The 16,874-nt window shown below is 34.2% G+C and overlaps 2 protein-coding genes across 5 annotated transcripts; both read left to right on the forward strand.

The window, feature by feature from the left end:
- The first annotated feature begins 411 nt into the window (after positions 1 to 411).
- On the forward strand, positions 412 to 3,323 carry LOC110663444 (pentatricopeptide repeat-containing protein At5g39350). The gene has a single exon (XM_021822734.2). The coding sequence runs from the start codon at positions 612 to 614 to the stop codon at positions 2,625 to 2,627; it is 2,016 nt and encodes a 671-aa protein (XP_021678426.2). The 5' UTR covers positions 412 to 611; the 3' UTR covers positions 2,628 to 3,323.
- Positions 3,324 to 6,620: 3,297 nt separating this feature from the next.
- On the forward strand, positions 6,621 to 16,491 carry LOC110663450 (probable galacturonosyltransferase 13). 4 transcript variants are annotated; one of them, XM_021822764.2, is made up of 6 exons: positions 6,621 to 7,551; positions 8,821 to 8,876; positions 9,012 to 9,170; positions 13,400 to 13,990; positions 14,685 to 14,987; positions 15,523 to 16,491. In XM_021822764.2, the coding sequence occupies exons 1-6, from the start codon at positions 7,359 to 7,361 to the stop codon at positions 15,805 to 15,807; spliced, it is 1,587 nt and encodes a 528-aa protein (XP_021678456.2). In that variant the 5' UTR covers positions 6,621 to 7,358; the 3' UTR covers positions 15,808 to 16,491. The 4 variants fall into 4 exon arrangements, with proteins under 4 accessions (XP_021678456.2, XP_021678439.2, XP_021678449.2 ...); XM_021822747.2 differs by having other exon boundaries at positions 6,622 to 7,575; XM_021822757.2 differs by having other exon boundaries at positions 6,622 to 7,575; positions 9,015 to 9,170.
- The last annotated feature ends 383 nt before the right edge of the window (positions 16,492 to 16,874 follow it).

The following is a 16,874-nucleotide window of genomic DNA, read 5'->3' on the forward strand; positions in this document are numbered from 1 at the left end:
TTTGCTTGAGACATGTGTAAATACATGTAAGTATTGAAGTGGGAGAAGTTGCAGCTCAATGGACTTTTGAATGTAAACTTTGTGCTTGCAATGGGAAAATGAAAATATGCAGAAAATGAGAGCCATATAATGAATAACCAGCCCACATCTGATTGATGCCAGTAATTATAAAAAATGGAAACATTTTGTTAAAGGAGAAAAAGACTCTGATAAGCTCCAAAATTAAGGAGCTCAGTTAAACTCCTCAATTTTTTTTTTTCAAAAAAAAGAAATTGTATTTAAATTTATAAATGATCACGTGGCGTCACGTGCATGCCTATCTATTAAATTTTGAAGCCTGCATTGTTTTTGAGACTCATAAAATGGACAAAATATTATTAAAAAAAAAAAAACTAAGAACTGAAAACGGCAATCCGTTTGATGGGAGAACGACCATGTCAATGAGGTCATAAGTAAACGTCTTGTCGTTGGAGGTTTTTCTAATTTATTTTTAAAATCAGGAGATGAAAATGGTTTTCCCTTGCTGCCTTCAGCCAAACTGCCCGTCATATCTATTCATATAGTCCTCGCCAAACCAACGGTAACTTTCGAAATACGATTGAAAGGAGTTCATGAATGGCCCCTCTCAAACTCTATCCAAAACCAAGCACTTGCTTACAGCCACAAGAACCCAATACCTCTCTCTTTTAAAGCACTATGCATCCACTCGTTCCCTTACCAAGACTAAACAACTCCATGCCCAAACCATCACTGCAGGCCATCTCTCCTCCTCCCGCCTCCGCTCAAGCCTCGCTGATGCCTATATGCATTGCGGGTATATCCCTCATGCTCGTAAGCTGTTCGACGAATTGCCTGAACGAAGTGCACTCTTATACAATAACTTGATGACTATGTACGTAAATAGTGGGCTATATCTTCATGCGCTAAAGGCGTATGTTGAAATGCTTCAATCAGGATTTTGCCTCCCTGACAACTATACGTATCCTATTGTTATCAAGGCTTGTAGTGAGCTTTCGTTGCTTGGATTGGGTAGAGTATTTCACGGGCAGACAGTGGTGTCCATGTTTGGTTCTTACACCTATGTGCAAAATTCCTTACTGGCAATGTATATGAATTGTGGGAAGAAGGAGGCAGCACAGAGAGTTTTTGATGCGATGAAGGAGAGGAGTGTGGTGTCTTGGAATACTATGATTAGCGGCTATTTCAAAAATGGGTGTGCCAAGACTGCTTTAATGGTTTTTAATCAGATGGTTGATTTTGGGGTTGAGATTGATTGTGCTACTGTGGTTTCTGTGTTGCCAGCTTGTGGATATTTGAGAGAATTGGAGTTGGGAAGAAGGGTTCATGCATTACTGGAAGATAAGGGTTTGGGTAAGAAAACAGCAGTAAGGAATGCATTGGTCGATATGTATGCAAAATGCAATAGCATGGCTGAAGCAAGGTTAGTTTTTGACAGGATAGATGAAAAGGATGTGATTAGTTGGACTTCCATGATTAACGGGTACATTTTGAATGATGACGTGAGAAGTGCTTTGATGCTTTGTAGGATCATGCAGACTGAAGGGATAAGACCCAATTCTGTGACTATAGCCTCAATTCTTTCAGCTTGCGATAATTTGAGGGACGGTTGTTGTTTGCACGGGTGGACAATAAGGCAAAATCTCGATCTGGAAGTTATTGTAATTACTTCATTGATTGACATGTATGCAAAATGCCATCGTGTGGACCTTAGCTTTGGAGTCTTCACAAGAACTTCAACAAATAGAACAGCTCCATGGAATGCAATGCTCTCTGGGTGCATTCATAACGGTCTTGCAACTGAGGCGATAGGACTTTTCAAGCAAATGCTAGTAAAAGGAGTTGAACCAGATGGTGCAACAATGAACAGTCTACTTCCAGCATATGCCATTCTTGCTGATTTGCAGCCATCGAAGAACATACATGGTTACCTAACAAGGTCTGGGTTTCTTTCAGGAATAGAAGTTGCTACATGTGTGATTGACATATATTCCAAGTGTGGAAGTCTAGAATCCGCTCACCAGATTTTTAATGCTATCCCCATAGATGTCAAGGATATTTTCGTGTGGAGTGTAATAGTATCTGGTTATGGAATGCATGGTCATGGTGAGACTGCTGTTTCACTTTTCAGACAAATGGTTTGGTCTGGGGTGAAACCAAATGAAGTTACTTTTACTTCTGTATTGCATGCTTGCAGTCATGCTGGTTTGGTGGATGAGGGTTTGTGTTTGTTTGAATTCATGCTCAAAGACCACAAGATGCAACCTCATGATGATCACTACACTTGCATTGTTGATCTGCTTGGTCGTGCAGGTCGATTGGATGAAGCATATGATCTTATTAGAACAATGCCTTTTGTACCTAGCCATGCTGTTTGGGGTGCATTGCTTGGTGCTTGTGTAATACATGGTAATGTTGAAGTGGGTGAAGTTGCAGCCCAACACGTTTTTGAGCTTGAGCCAGAGAACACAGGAAACTACATACTGCTGGCAAAACTTTATGCTGCAGTGGGAAGATGGGAAGATGCAGAAAATGTGAGACATATGATGAATGACATAGGATTGAGAAAAGCACCAGCCCACAGTTTGATTGATGCCGTAAATATATGAAATGTAACATTTTGTTACGTCAAATGGAAAAACTCATCAGCTTGCTATGGGGTTCATGTATAGATGAATATATGCTGCATCCAAAGCCAGGGTGAACATCCATATTGAAGAGCATATGATCACGTAATCGCTAATCATTGTATATGAAGGGCTCATTTGGTTGAACCAAAGGAGTTTTCTGAAAGTGGAAGCAAGGAATGCCTTCCTAACTAACTTATGATTGTGATGAATCAGATATTTCAACGGTACAGCATTGCAAGTGCAGAAGCAACTCATTGGTCAAACAAATTGGCAACGTTTTGCTAAAAATTTTCATGGTTATCTTTTCTTGAATTATGTTTAATGTCTGGAATGGGCTCCTCTCTGGTATTATTGAGAAACAGAACTGGTTAGAGTGGAAGCATGGGTGATATTATGGAATGTCAAGATAGCCTGAGTCAGGGCGAGTAGGTTGCATGATATGCCTGTTTAGCATGGCTTATTACCAGGCCATGTCAAATCTATGCGGATTAGCTGTCGAGATATGCTGAGGTGATTTATACTATATATAGATCTCATTATGATAAAGTTGATGTGAAGCACTATGTAGGTTTTAACTTACTTGATTTTATTTGGATTCCACCGCCCCTGCCTTCTATCATATTGCATGTAAGACTTCGGGAATTGAAATGTTTGTGGGGTATTATTCTTAAAATATCTCTGCTTGTGAACCTATTTTTCCTTTCTTTAACAAGTATATATGTCTTTTTCCCTTAAAAAAAAAAAAAAGGCATATATGCCTTTGTATTATACACTAACTTGGCAAAATGAAATCATATCCTGAAGAAAGTATGCTTGACTTGTAGTTATTTTACTCGAAACAACAATTGGAGTCAAGATTACGTGTTAGAGATGAACGTGTTTGGATTTAAACCAAACTTAGCATTGTTGACCTCTTAAAACGTTGCTTTTGCTGACATTATTGGTTATGATGATTAGACTAGAAGATGCTTTGTTTGACATTCTCTTTTAATATGATAATCCTGTTTTCAATTTCAATTAGTTAAATTAAGAGATACGAAAATGCCAGCGGTAAGTATGCACTTGGAAAATCAATGGGATAGCACAAGTCAAATACATAACGCTTGTAACTGGCTTCTAGCGTGGCATATGGATTTAAGTTGTCCCATGGCAATGGGAAAAGGCCACTATTGATTCAAAGTCTAAGGGTGAAGTTTCTGCATTGGCCTGATTGGCCAAACTGAAATAATCTTGTTGAGTGCAAGCAAAATATATTTCAAACATTTTATAAATTTTATTATAAAATAATTTATAAGAGATATTACCATTGAATTTTCAAATTATTTATATTAAATCAAAGTAATTAGAATTAAGAAAAAAATAAACTTTGAAAATTTGATCAGTATAATTTGAAAATTTGATCAGTATAAAATTGAGTAATCATTTAGTATGCAATTTAACCCTTCCTCTCAATACAAAACTTCCAAGCTGCAGGACCATATCACAAGGGAATTCAAGTATTGAGATGGAAAACAAATAGCTTTAGACAAATGAACAGGATGTAATAAGTGGAATGAATTGGCTATATGAAACACAAAGCGTGACTGTTGTTGCCATGTAGTTATCCAAGTGATAGCTTTGTTTGCCTGTAAAATAAGGAAATCCAGATGTCTTAGCTAGTTTTTTAAATCCTCTGTCTCCAATTCACAGCTACAACTCATGTGCCTCTACCTTTTTCCCCCTCTAATTTAGATACTCTTTTGATGGGGCTCCATTGTTTTTGTCCATGTCTACGTTTTTTTTGTGCAGCTATGGAGATCAATTTTTAAAATCCCAAAACTTATTCTAATTTGTGTAATTTTTTTTTATATTAAAGGGTTTTATTGTTATAATATGATATTATACGCACACCATATTAATTTTTTTTAATCTAATTAAAAATAAATTTATTTTAATTTGATTTTCTAAGCTCAAAATGATTAAACCTCTCAATATGGTTTTTTTTTTTAATTTTTTTTAATGTAGATATATTACAATTCTAAGAGGGAAGCTTTCACATTGAAAGTGACTGTTTGAGTTTTAAAGGGCAGGTGTTTGAAATGGGTTGGTGTCGTAATTTTAATTTCACTATTGATTTTATCTAATTAATAAAATAAAATAAATTATTTTTTCTTCGTTTAGATTTTTCTTAAATTTAATCTAAAAAATAAAAAATCTAACTAACGGTCGCTTTTCTGAGTTGTCATTTTTCTCCTTTCTTTTTGTCGGTGGCCAAAACAGCATTTTCTGGCCAATAATTCATAGAAAATGTGATTATTTAAATCTTTTAATTGCATATATCACAAAACATGCAATTAATATGATATTGAAAATTTATTATTATTATTATTTATTTCTTGTATTATTTATTAATTTAATTGACTAAATAAAATGTGGACCTTGATAAAAATATTAATAATATTAAAAGTTCAGAGACAAAAATATTTATAACAGTAAAAATTTAGAGACAAAAGTGTTTATTGTTAATGATAAAAATTAAAAAAAAATAGACAATATAATAAAAATGTATGATGAAATAAAAATTAGAAAGTAAATGATATATTTAAAAAAATTAAAAATTAAATAATTGATTTTGCTATAATATATAAATTAAATAATAATTTTCCCATAATAATTTCATTTGTTTTTCAATTGTGAAGGATTAGTCATGGACTATAATATGAATTTTAATTTATCAAATTAATTCATTAGAATAAACCAGAAAATAGATAACTGAAGTAATAATGTAATTTAGTATAATTAGCAAACCTCCATTATCCAAGTACCTAATTAAATAATAATTTTTCTTGAATTTTTTTTTTAAATTGCATTTTTTTTTTTTTTTACAATTGTTTCATTTACTACCAATATTGCATTAGCTCCACCAAATGATTTTAAGCATTTGACAAATTTGTGGGTCTCATGCACTTTCCCTCTTCAACCATTGATGTGATGAATTTTAGATTGTAAGATTCTTGTTATGAACTTCTCCAATCAGCCTCATAGTTAGTTGGATCCAAATCAATTAAGGCTTGTAACTCCATAGATTTCTTATCAATTCATCCTGTGCAATTGTGCATTAACAGGAAGTCAATTAATAAATTAAATTATTTATTGAGTCAATTATTGATTTAATTACTTCAATCCATTTATGGCATTTGCTTTTTAGAACACTATTCTTACTCAAGAATTCATTTTAATTTAAGTGAATGAGTTTTTATGAAATTTTTTTATTGAAAATTACTCGTTCCGTCTATAAATAATAATCACATTTAATTTTTTATTTTATCTAAATTATCTGTCACATTTACAAAATTAAGGAGAATTAATTAATTTTTTTTTAATTTTACTTTTTATCTCTATAAAATACAATAAATATCTATACAATTTGCTAGAATTAATATTATCACATCTTTATTTGTTACATTAATATTCATTTCTTCATATTTTTAAAAAAGGATAATTAAGTAAATTATTTATTTTTCTTTTTATGAAATTGAAGTCATCAAATTATTTTTTTAATCACTACTGTGAAAACTATAAATGTGATTATTATTTGTGAATAAAATTTTAAATATGATTATTATTTATAAACGAAATGATTAGTATTTTGTAAAAATTTTTATTTATTTTGTTTGATTAGTTGAATTTAAAAAAGTGCTAACTAATTATCTATGGCCTTAATTGAACAAACAATTGGACAATAACTATTTGAATAAGCAAATAATGATGTTAGTATTTTATTTGTTATAATTCAAACATTATTTATGAGTTTTGGAAATTAAAGCACTTACGTAGTGTATAAGAAATTCAATTCAATTTAATTTTCAAATAATTATATTTTTCTAATCCCATTTTATTTTATGTTATGATATAGAGATTAGAGACTATAAAAAGTGGAAAGTTTAGCTAAAATTAAGGAGGGCTTATATGTAACAGTGTCCACATAATGAGCTAGCTGAGCAAATGCTTGCCCATGAAGGCGGGAGACATCCAAATTTAGCTCTCTTCAGTCTAAGATCACACACTAGCCTCTCAATGGTCAAATTTTCTCTCTCTACAGCCCCAGTTTTCTCTCTCTAAGCCCCAACACGGTTTTGATTCTTTTTGACTATTATTTTTTTTTAATTATTGAGTTTAATTATATTATTTTTTTATTTTGAAAGAAACGAAAATTAGACCGCACGATCTAAGAAAATTAAGCAAGAAAGAGAAAAACTTGCACAAAAACTCAAACAAAATCAAGAAATTAAAGAAAACCAATTTTCTTTTCTCTCCTCTTTTCTTTGGTTTCTGTCTCTCTTTTTTCTTTTTATCCATTTCCATGGTATGCTATGTGGTTTTCGAGGGAAAAATAAAAAAAACCCATTTGCCCACTATTGATTGTAATTGATTCTTGAATTCAAAATCTTTGGTTTCTCGGAGGGTATTGAAAATACCCATATTGCTGTTTGCCAAATCTCCAATGCGGTCTTTGAGTAGACCACAAAGACAAGAATATAGCATCAGTAGGAACACAACCCAGAAAAGAAATAGTAGTGGTGGATCTCAGGAAGGAATAGAAAGATTGGATAACAACGGGCGTGGATCTGATGGTGGGTGGGGCATTATTGGGATTGGAAGGAGTCAAGCAGCTGGTTCTTTATTGTTGTGGAGGTGGTGCTGCTAGGTGGGGCTGCATAGGGAAGGAATATGCAGCTTCATATCTCGCCTAGCATGAGAAGCATCACGATATCGAGCAGCAGCAGCAATGGGTTTATTGACTTGATGAAGATCAAGGTCGCAGCTCGCCACATCTCTTATCGAACCCTTTTTCATACCATCCTCATTCTCGCTTTTCTGTTGCCCTTTGTCTTTATTCTTACCGCTCTTGTTACCCTTGAAGGTGTCAACAAGTGTTCTTCATTTGGTACCTTTTTTTTTTTCTTTCTTTCTTCTTCTTCATCATCATCATTATTATTATTATTGACCTTTCCTTGGTTGATTTTTCTCTTTATGCATGTTTGTAGTCAGTTATTAATTTAAAAATGTAATTATTTAGTCATGAATGAATGGACGGATCTTGGTTGATTTGGGTTTGTGATTATTGTCCTCGTATTATGAGAGTTCTTTGTCCTGAATTAGTTTTCAGTTGGGATTTCCTTGTTTCTTATTGCTCATCCATGTATGTATATATTTGATTGTGATTGTTATCTGATGGATGGATCCTGTTTTGATTTGGTTCGTGTTTGACATGAAATGCACTGTGTGTTATGTCATATTTTATTGCATTCTCTTACAACCCATGGATGTTAATAGATCACAGGTTACGCTTATTATATGCTTGTGATGGTTGGCATGGTATGTCTCAACTATCAAACCTTATTAGTTATCGCCATATCTTGTTCTCCTTGCTAATACACGTGTGGAAATGCATATACATGAACTGTATTCATTTAATTGTGATTTGATTTAGGTAATATGTTATGGCCTACTTTTTTTGTTGCCACAGTAATGTTCTGCTGTTCAATGTATTCATTTGATTTATAAAAATTGGATTTCGATTGTTGTGTTTAGCATGATGAATTTATAGCTGAATCGTAATCATTTGATTTTTCATGCATGCGCATCATGTTTTGTTTTTAACCAAAGGGGTTTTGCTATAGTAAATAGATTTGGGATGGGCTTTCAAAATCCTTAATATCTAAATGCTGGGAGATTAGGCTCCAATGTTTGAGTTAAAGATGAAAGTTTATTTGGTGGATTTTGCTTGTGGTATTTTTTACATCTAATATTTAATCATGGAATTACAATGTGGATGAATTAGTCTTTTTAGTCCTTGCACGACAACTATATTTGATTAATGGGCAGATTGAACCCCTATTTTTCAATTTTTTCACAAAAAAGTTCTAAATTAATTTTGGGCCCTTCCCAGCCACATTTTGTGAAAATTGTTTTTCATTCATTTGGATGCCTCATTTCAATTTTTCTTCCTGAAATTCCTTTGTTGATGAGATTTTTTTTTCTGGTTCCAAATGCACATCATCTGTTACCGCGCATCTATATTTTTTAGTGTCTGTTTCCTGGATCAGGGTGTAGAATTCTCTTTCATTTTGATTGTACTGTGTTGTGGTGGACCTGTTGTCCTTATTCTCAGTATGCTTCTGTGATTCAGATTGTTTAGGTAGGCGACTGGGGCCAAGGCTTCTGGGTAGAGTGGATGATTCAGGGGTAAATAACTTTTTCCCTTTATGTTCTATTGTTTTTAAGATGACATCAAAATCGTACTTTTGGATAATTTTCTGGCCAATAATTTGTTAATCTAGTTAATATAGCTGAATTCTTGTACTGGTGGTGATGATGCAGCAGAGGTTGGTTAAAGACTTCTATAAGATTCTCAATCAAGTTAACAACGAGGAAATCCCAGATGGTCTAAAGCTCCCAGATTCTTATAACCAACTTGTATCTGAAATGAAGAGCAACCAGTATGATGCAAAAACATTTGCTTTCATGCTGAGGGCTATGGTATGTTTAATGTTATCCCGTTTAGGCTGATATTCTCTAGTGTTGTTTGTTTTCTTTTTGCCTTGGAATTTCTTGGAGGGGTGTAGGGTTCAAAACTGAGGTAGTCTTATTGTTCTGAACTTCTGCTAACTGCACATTTCATATGTTGTTTTTAAGTGGCATTGTTATTGAGTGAGGTACTATTAAGTTCACAGGCAAGAACCTTTTTTTTTTCCTCCTTCACTCTAGACTTGTGCCTTTTGTTGACCATGATCTTTATACCATGGGAACGATACTTGGTAAATATATATTTGGTGGTGAACTTAGTAGCATTGGTGATTATTGTTTTTGTCTGCAAAACAAATGAGATTATCAGAAGCGAAGATGGAGTGTAGAAGATGCACAAGTTTTCTCCTTTATATGCCTTGAAGTCATGATTGATCAGATCAAAACTGTTTGCTTGGGCCATTTTGGTTCTTAATGGCCCGAGTATCACAGAATGGTTGCAAACGGCAATTTACTGGTGAATATGATATAGTTGAAGATTAGCTGTCTGCAAATTAATTGATAAGATCCGTTTCTCTCTCTCTCTCTCTCTCTCTCTCTCTCTCTCTCTCTCTCTCTCTATATATATATATATATATATATATATATATATTATCATTTACAGTTGTTGAAAGTGTTTTTGGCTGGAAAAGTTAGAATATTATGTATGGGCTCTATGATAAATCACATTATAGTTGGTTGGCCTTGCTCGCGTCATATATATTTAGTATTTCATTTCTTAATTTCCATGCCCTTAATTGTCTCCTCCATGGTGATATGTCACATTTTATTTCCACAGTTTTTTTTATGCTAGGTATATTTATTCATGCACATAGAATTGTTAAGCTAGTCTGAGCCAATGCCTGATTTGTTGGCTTTGTAGATAATGTTATTATTTAAGAAGCTTGTATGATTTTCCTCAATCTCATTTGCGAAATCATTGCCTGATTTTTGGTTTTGTAGATAATGTTATTATTCAAGCAGCTTGTATTATTTTTCCTCATGATCATTTGCCAAATCATTTCTGGCCGTTCTTCTTTGTATATCTATAAACTTAGTTGTGCCCTTTTACTGTGTCGTCCACAACTTTTTTTCTTTATGATATTGGGCATGTTTCTTGACATGACACTTCTTGGATGCTTAAAAAGTGTGTATGGCTTATCTCATTTAGTTGTCTTTATTAGTTTTGTATATGTAAGGGTTGCGGAGATGAGAATGTTAAGGTAGATGAGTGGTCATACTAGACTAGATAAAGTCCGTAACGAGAGTATTAGAGAAAAGGCAGGAGTGGTGTTAATTGAGGATAAGTTGAGGGAAGGGAGATTGAGGTGGTTTGGTCATGTGAAACGTAGACATACGGAGACTCCAGTTAGACAAGTAGAGCACACTAGGTTAAATGATAGAAAGAAAAGAAAGGGTAGACCTAAACTGACTTGGAGGAGAGTAGTACAACATGACCTAAAAGCATTACACATTTCCGAGGATTTAACCCAAAATCGTTTAGAATGGAAAAAGAGAATCTATATAGCCGACCCCAAATTCTTGGGATAAAGGCTTAGTTGAGTTGAGTTGAGTTGAGTTGAGTTGAGTTGAGTTGAGTTGAATTGAATATTAGTTTTGTATATTCTTCTACCATGACATCCAAAGACTAAAGAAGATATACATTTAAGATATCTTATTTGTTGTTATTCTTTTTAAAAGATATATGTTTAGCTTAAATTTATAAAGACATATAATGCGCAGCTCAAATGTTCATAAACTGAAGAACTTCCATTTTCATGTTGAAGCATTACACGCGTCTTTCTGACATATCACATAACACAATCTTTGCAGGCTCTTCTAAATCTGAGATTCCTTCCGAGGACAGATTTCCAAATAGTTCATGTTGTAGGCTGTAAGCATTTTATTATTGCTTCAGCATTTCTTATCCATCTTTCTATTTCTTGGATACTTCCATAAATGAGTGGTATTAATTTGGGAACCAAGTGTGTTATGTCTTTCTTTGTTTAACATCTCTGCTTGTTGCTTAGTGTTTTAGGGATTTCCCTTGTTTGTGAGACCTCATTCTTTCTGTATTCTTTAGGTCATAATGCAGCAGGGATTCTTGTACCTTTATTATGTGATGATCATATTAGGGTCTAATGAAGGCTAATGTTAGGGGTATTTCTTAGTTCACAATTATGAAGTTGGCTGATTTCATAAATTAAGGGAAGGATACATTTACTGAGTTTGGAGCTACCTTAATCTATCAGAAAGTTTAGTGACCTTATCTTCTTCTATCTTTAGCTAAGTGGGGTATCTTCTTCTTTTACCTACTGTGGAGATACCTTTATCAATCAGAAAATTCACTGACATTATCTTCTTATTCTATTGTTAACTAATTGGGGTATTTTGAATTTTTACTTGTTTCTTCAGAAGTTCTCTTACAATTTGCTTGCATCCTCCTTTTTTTTTTTTTTTGTGGCCCTTTATCATACTGCCCACTCAAAAGGAGATATAATATTCCCATACCATCTCTCCACTTTTCTTTTGTATCTCTCACTAGATGTTTTTGACAAAATTGTTAGCAAAAGATTTTAAGCCTTGTTTGTTTCAAAATGATCTACTTATCAGGAGTCGGGAGGTTCAATTCCTAAGGAGGACATAAATGTGTTAGGTTCACTTGCTAACTTCTTAGCGATTTAGAATTTTTTTTCATTCATTTGGTTCATATTCCTTTTTGCTGGGAAGTAATGCCACAAAAGACAATAACATGCTCACGTTCAAATTAAGGTATAAGAAATATGGTTTTTATGGTATTAGTTAGTATAAAAGACTTTTTCAAGATCTGCTGGAGCTCTCTTCTGCCTCCCTTTTTTCCCAAGCCTCCCCCTCCTTGTCTTCCTCCTTCTTTCTTTTCGTTTTCTCTCTCTCTCTTTTACTTCCCTATCAAACCCCCTCCGCTCCACTCTGCCTAACACACATTCACATTTTTACTTCAGTGGCTTGAATCAAAATTTGACGGTTTTGTAGTTGGGGGTGGCTGGAAGGAGGAGTTAGGGGGAGATGGTAGGGAAGTTGTTCTGATTGATTTTATCTTTTCTGATGTTTCTAGAGAAAGAAATAGAGTTCTTTGTTTCAACTTTGTTGCTGTCTCCCAAGAAGATAGAATCTGTGTTCTCACTCAGTTCTTGATCCTTCCGCACTTCAAAACTCAAGGTTGAGTTTTATCCAATCACGAGAGAATGATACAGTATTGGAAGAGGATTAAACTTAGGAATTATAGTCATTGTAGAATTATTAAGTTTAAGAATTTTATTAGGTTTAGAATTTTTATTATTCTATTAGGTTTATTATTATTTTTCTAGTTTGTTTTATTTAGGATTCCTAATTAGTATTGGATTAGGATCTCTACATATTTATAGATTTTAGTATGATATTATTGACAATTGAGAATCAATAAAGTTTAGAGAATTTGTTTCTCTAGATCTTTGGTTTTTTCTTGCTCTACATCAAATGGTATTGGTGCATGTTGGTGAATTTTGAGATGGAGGGGAAGGTGGGAATGGAAGAAACATTGGGTGGGGGGGGTGGCAATGATGAGATTGGATGGGTAGCAAATTATGTTTATTTTTTCATTTATCTTATTACTTTATTTTATTTGTAAAATAATTTTCTTATTTTCTTGAGTTTTGACAAAGTTTGTTGGTGCAACTCCTAGGAAGTTCTACTTCCTGACCCTACTTCCTCCAAACAAGTCCATAATATCTTTAAATGAATCTTCTTTCTTCAATATTAAATTTAATGGTTTTACTTTGTTGAAGCCTAAGTGGTATAGTAATGAGTGTTAGTACTGGTGGATAACTGAATATTTAGCGTTAGATCTTTTGACTGCAATTTGTTTGTGATATTTCCTATAGTTGGAGTGGGAGAGGTGAAATATAAAAGTTTTATCTATGTTGTCTGTTTGTCTATGTTGATTATTCGACTCTGATTATTGGCAGATCAATTCAATATTTCATGTGTATAAGCATACATACTTGTTTTATGTCTTGATTCCAGTTGTCCATGTCCTCATATGCTCTTAAATAGATAAATAAATGCATGGAATGAAGTTACACATACTCAGAAAGAAAACAGGAGAAAAATATGTCAATGGGTGTTGAGAGAAAAGAAAATTCCAACTAATGCCTTTCTTTTGTTTTTTTTTTTTTTTTTGGGTACAGATGGAGAAATTCGAAAGGGAAATCAGGGAATCTAAATTTTCAGAGCTGATGAACAAACACTTTGCTGCAAGTTCCATTCCCAAAGGCATCCACTGTCTCTCTCTACGTTTGACCGATGAATATTCCTCCAATGCTCATGCACGCAAACAGTTGCCTTCTCCAGAGTTGCTTCCTTTGCTTTCTGACAATTCTTACCATCACTTTGTTCTGTCCACCGATAACATTTTAGCTGCTTCAGTTGTTGTCACTTCTACTGTCCAGTCATCTCTAAAACCTGAAAAGATAGTCTTTCATGTCATTACTGACAAGAAAACTTATGCGGGTATGCACTCATGGTTTGCACTTAATTCAGTCTCCCCTGCTATTGTTGAAGTGAAAGGTGTTCACCAGTTTGACTGGTTAACAAGGGAGAATGTGCCTGTGCTTGAAGCTGTAGAGAACCATAATGGTATCAGGAATTACTACCACGGGAATCACATTGCAGGGGCCAATCTCAGTACTACGACTCCTCGAATGTTTGCTTCAAAATTGCAGGCTAGAAGTCCGAAGTACATATCCTTGCTCAACCATCTCCGCATATATTTACCTGAGGTAATCAGATATAGTTTGAAACATTTCATTTAAGTTTACCAGGGGCTAGAATCTGTATTATGATGTCTATCATAATGAAATGGGGACAGAAAGGGGAAAACTACAAAATAAAAACTGAACAGGGGAAAAGACTTACGATGCTTGATATAAGACTATGCCTTTGAGCAGTTACTCTGTCGGCATGGATTTATAGTTTCTCATTAATGAGGACCAACATCTGTCATTGAATATGGGTTTCAAAGAATTCTAGTTTCTTACCAGCCAAATAAGTCGGAAAAATAAATTTGGTACACTTCTTAAAGATCCTGGGATGCTATATGAACATACATTAAATTTGTGTAGATAGGGATAATGTGAATATACTGAAATTTCCTAAATTCATGCAAATCAACTTACGCTAATAAAGCATATTTTTGTCAGCTAAACAAGGTCATGTATGGATAAGATGTGAAATGTAGGGTGATTTATCAAGAAAAGATGCTAAATTTGATTATGTTGCTGACAAGAATATTTAATTTGCTGTTAATTTTAAGGACATTGGTTTTGGTTCCTAGAAATGTGTGTATTATAATCTGTTATGCCAGTGAGGGTGGCCATGGGTGTATTACAGTTTTCTTTTTTGGGCTATTGATTCATTCATTCTTTCTTTCATCTTTGCCCCAAAATTGTTGTTCTGATTATGTATATTCAACAGCTCTTTCCAAACCTTGACAAGGTGGTCTTCTTAGATGATGATGTTGTCATTCAGGGTGACTTGTCTCCACTTTGGGAAATTGACCTTGAGGGAAAAGTTAATGGAGCCGTTGAAACTTGTAAAGGAGAAGATGAGTGGGTAATGTCCAAGCATTTCAAAAACTACTTCAATTTTTCTCATCCCCTCATTGCAAAGAATTTGGATCCCAGTGAATGTGCGTGGGCTTATGGAATGAATATATTTGATCTGCGTGCTTGGAGGAAAACAAATATTAGGGAAACCTACCATTCCTGGCTGAAAGAGGTAAGAACTTCACTACTCTTCTCCTGCTCATGTGCGTTATTGTTTTTGCCTTCTTTATTCACCTTTTTGTGGGTGTATAATGAGGATTAAGACAACAGAACTGAATAAGCTGAATTTAACAAATGGTTTATCACTGGCCTGATCTGGAGAGTCCTTGGCACTTTCTGCATGAAAGTGAATCTCAAAATTGCCAATATTCTTCTATCACCATTAGTTCTTTTCTCTATCTACTTGACTAAGGACCATGCCATGCATATGCTTGAAGTTATATTGTTGGCTCTATTACTTAGTAATTAATGTAAATCACTTTGTGTTGTTTTCCCTTGAAATATTTTCAAATCCTTGCACTTTCCAAGTCTTGCATCCTTTCTTGGTAGGTTGATGGAATATTATGACAATGTGGAACTGGAATTTAGGTCCAATATTTAGCATGGTGAATCCTCAAATTTTTATTATTTGTTTTGTTTTGTTTGTATTTACCAATGGCTATTTATTGTTGATAATAAATTGTGTATCTTCGGGTTTTTCTTTGCAGAACTTGAAGTCCAACCTGACAATGTGGAAACTCGGTACCCTACCACCAGCGTTAATTGCATTTAAAGGTCATGTTCGCCCTATTGATCCATCTTGGCATATGCTTGGTTTGGGCTATCAGAACAAGACAAACATTGAGAGTGTGAAAAAGGCTGCTGTTATTCACTATAATGGCCAGTCAAAACCATGGCTGCAGATTGGCTTTGAGCATCTCCGACCGTTTTGGACTAAGTATGTTAATTACTCCAATGATTTTGTGAGGAACTGCCACATCTTGGAGTCATAGCTGATCAACCATAGGTCCATAGCTGCTAGAAACTAGAGGTGGAACAGGAAACAACACCAACGATTTTTGGTCACATTAGTTATTTCATGGCTCAGGATTTTGTTGAGATCTATTGAGAAGGCAAGCAGAATTTTGTCAAGAAGGGTAGTGTTTCAGGTCTGAATTCACTGTCATCCCTCACTATTGCATGATAAGGCCTGCATATCAATAGCACGGGCATGAGATTCATTCTTTTGATCTGTAACATAGTAATCCGTCATTTAATTTTTTGGCTGGAGAAAGGATACTATTATTGGTCTTCCTGCAGGAAGTCTAGCCTGATTTCTTGGCACTTACGTTTTCCAATAAAACGAGATATACACCAGAGCATATGTCAATATATCATGCTGATTGGTGCAAGGAAGAGGAAGGCTAGCATGGGTCTTTTGTGAGGGCTGCCACATTAGCCCAAAAATGTTCTCCCTTCATTTTTTTTTTGTTCTCCTGTGGTTTCATTTTTGTTAGCATTTCCCATTTTTTTCCAGTTACTTTGATATCATGATAGTGAAATTTTAGGAGTAGGTAATGGAGATTGCTTTGTTACAGGCCCCATTGTAGTTGGGGAACTGTTTGTAGCAGTATTTTTTATATACGATTCACGATATATACATTTAAAATGTGCAGAAAATTCTTTTTCCAAACTTCTTATTATGTCTCCAATAATTTTGTTAAGAAATTGCAGAAAAGCTCATCTTCCTTGCTTTCATTTTATCTTTTTTTGGTACAAGCTAGGGAAGGACTACCAAACCTGCTGTAATATATGAGAAACAGATTCTTTTTTTTATTAGGCTTTTGTTGATATTCAAGCCCATATTCTCAGTCTTGAAGACTACTATTTTTCAGATTCAAATGCATAAGGAAATATATTTTCGTATGCAGAACAAGAAAACATTAATATATGCCTTGGCAGCCCATGTTTTGGGCCCAGATTGAGATTCTGAGTTCATTGGACAACCACCATCATTGTATAATGCCTGTGAAAACGCGAGGTCGCTATTGGATGTCCAAAGGAGCCTTGTCCATAACGA

The sequence above is a fragment of the Hevea brasiliensis genome, chromosome 9 (assembly GCF_030052815.1).
Source record: "Hevea brasiliensis isolate MT/VB/25A 57/8 chromosome 9, ASM3005281v1, whole genome shotgun sequence".
NCBI lineage: Eukaryota > Viridiplantae > Streptophyta > Magnoliopsida > Malpighiales > Euphorbiaceae > Hevea > Hevea brasiliensis.

Coding starts and splice junctions, on each gene's coding strand:
- LOC110663444 (XM_021822734.2), top strand. CDS start 612: ATGAATGGCCCCTCTCAAACTCTATCCAAAACCAAGCACTTGCTTACA.
- LOC110663450 (XM_021822747.2), top strand. CDS start 7,359: ATGCAGCTTCATATCTCGCCTAGCATGAGAAGCATCACGATATCGAGC. Junction 8,877..9,011: donor GTAGAGTGGATGATTCAGGG/GTAAATAACTTT, acceptor GTGATGATGCAG/CAGAGGTTGGTTAAAGACTT. Junction 13,991..14,684: donor TCCGCATATATTTACCTGAG/GTAATCAGATAT, acceptor TATATTCAACAG/CTCTTTCCAAACCTTGACAA.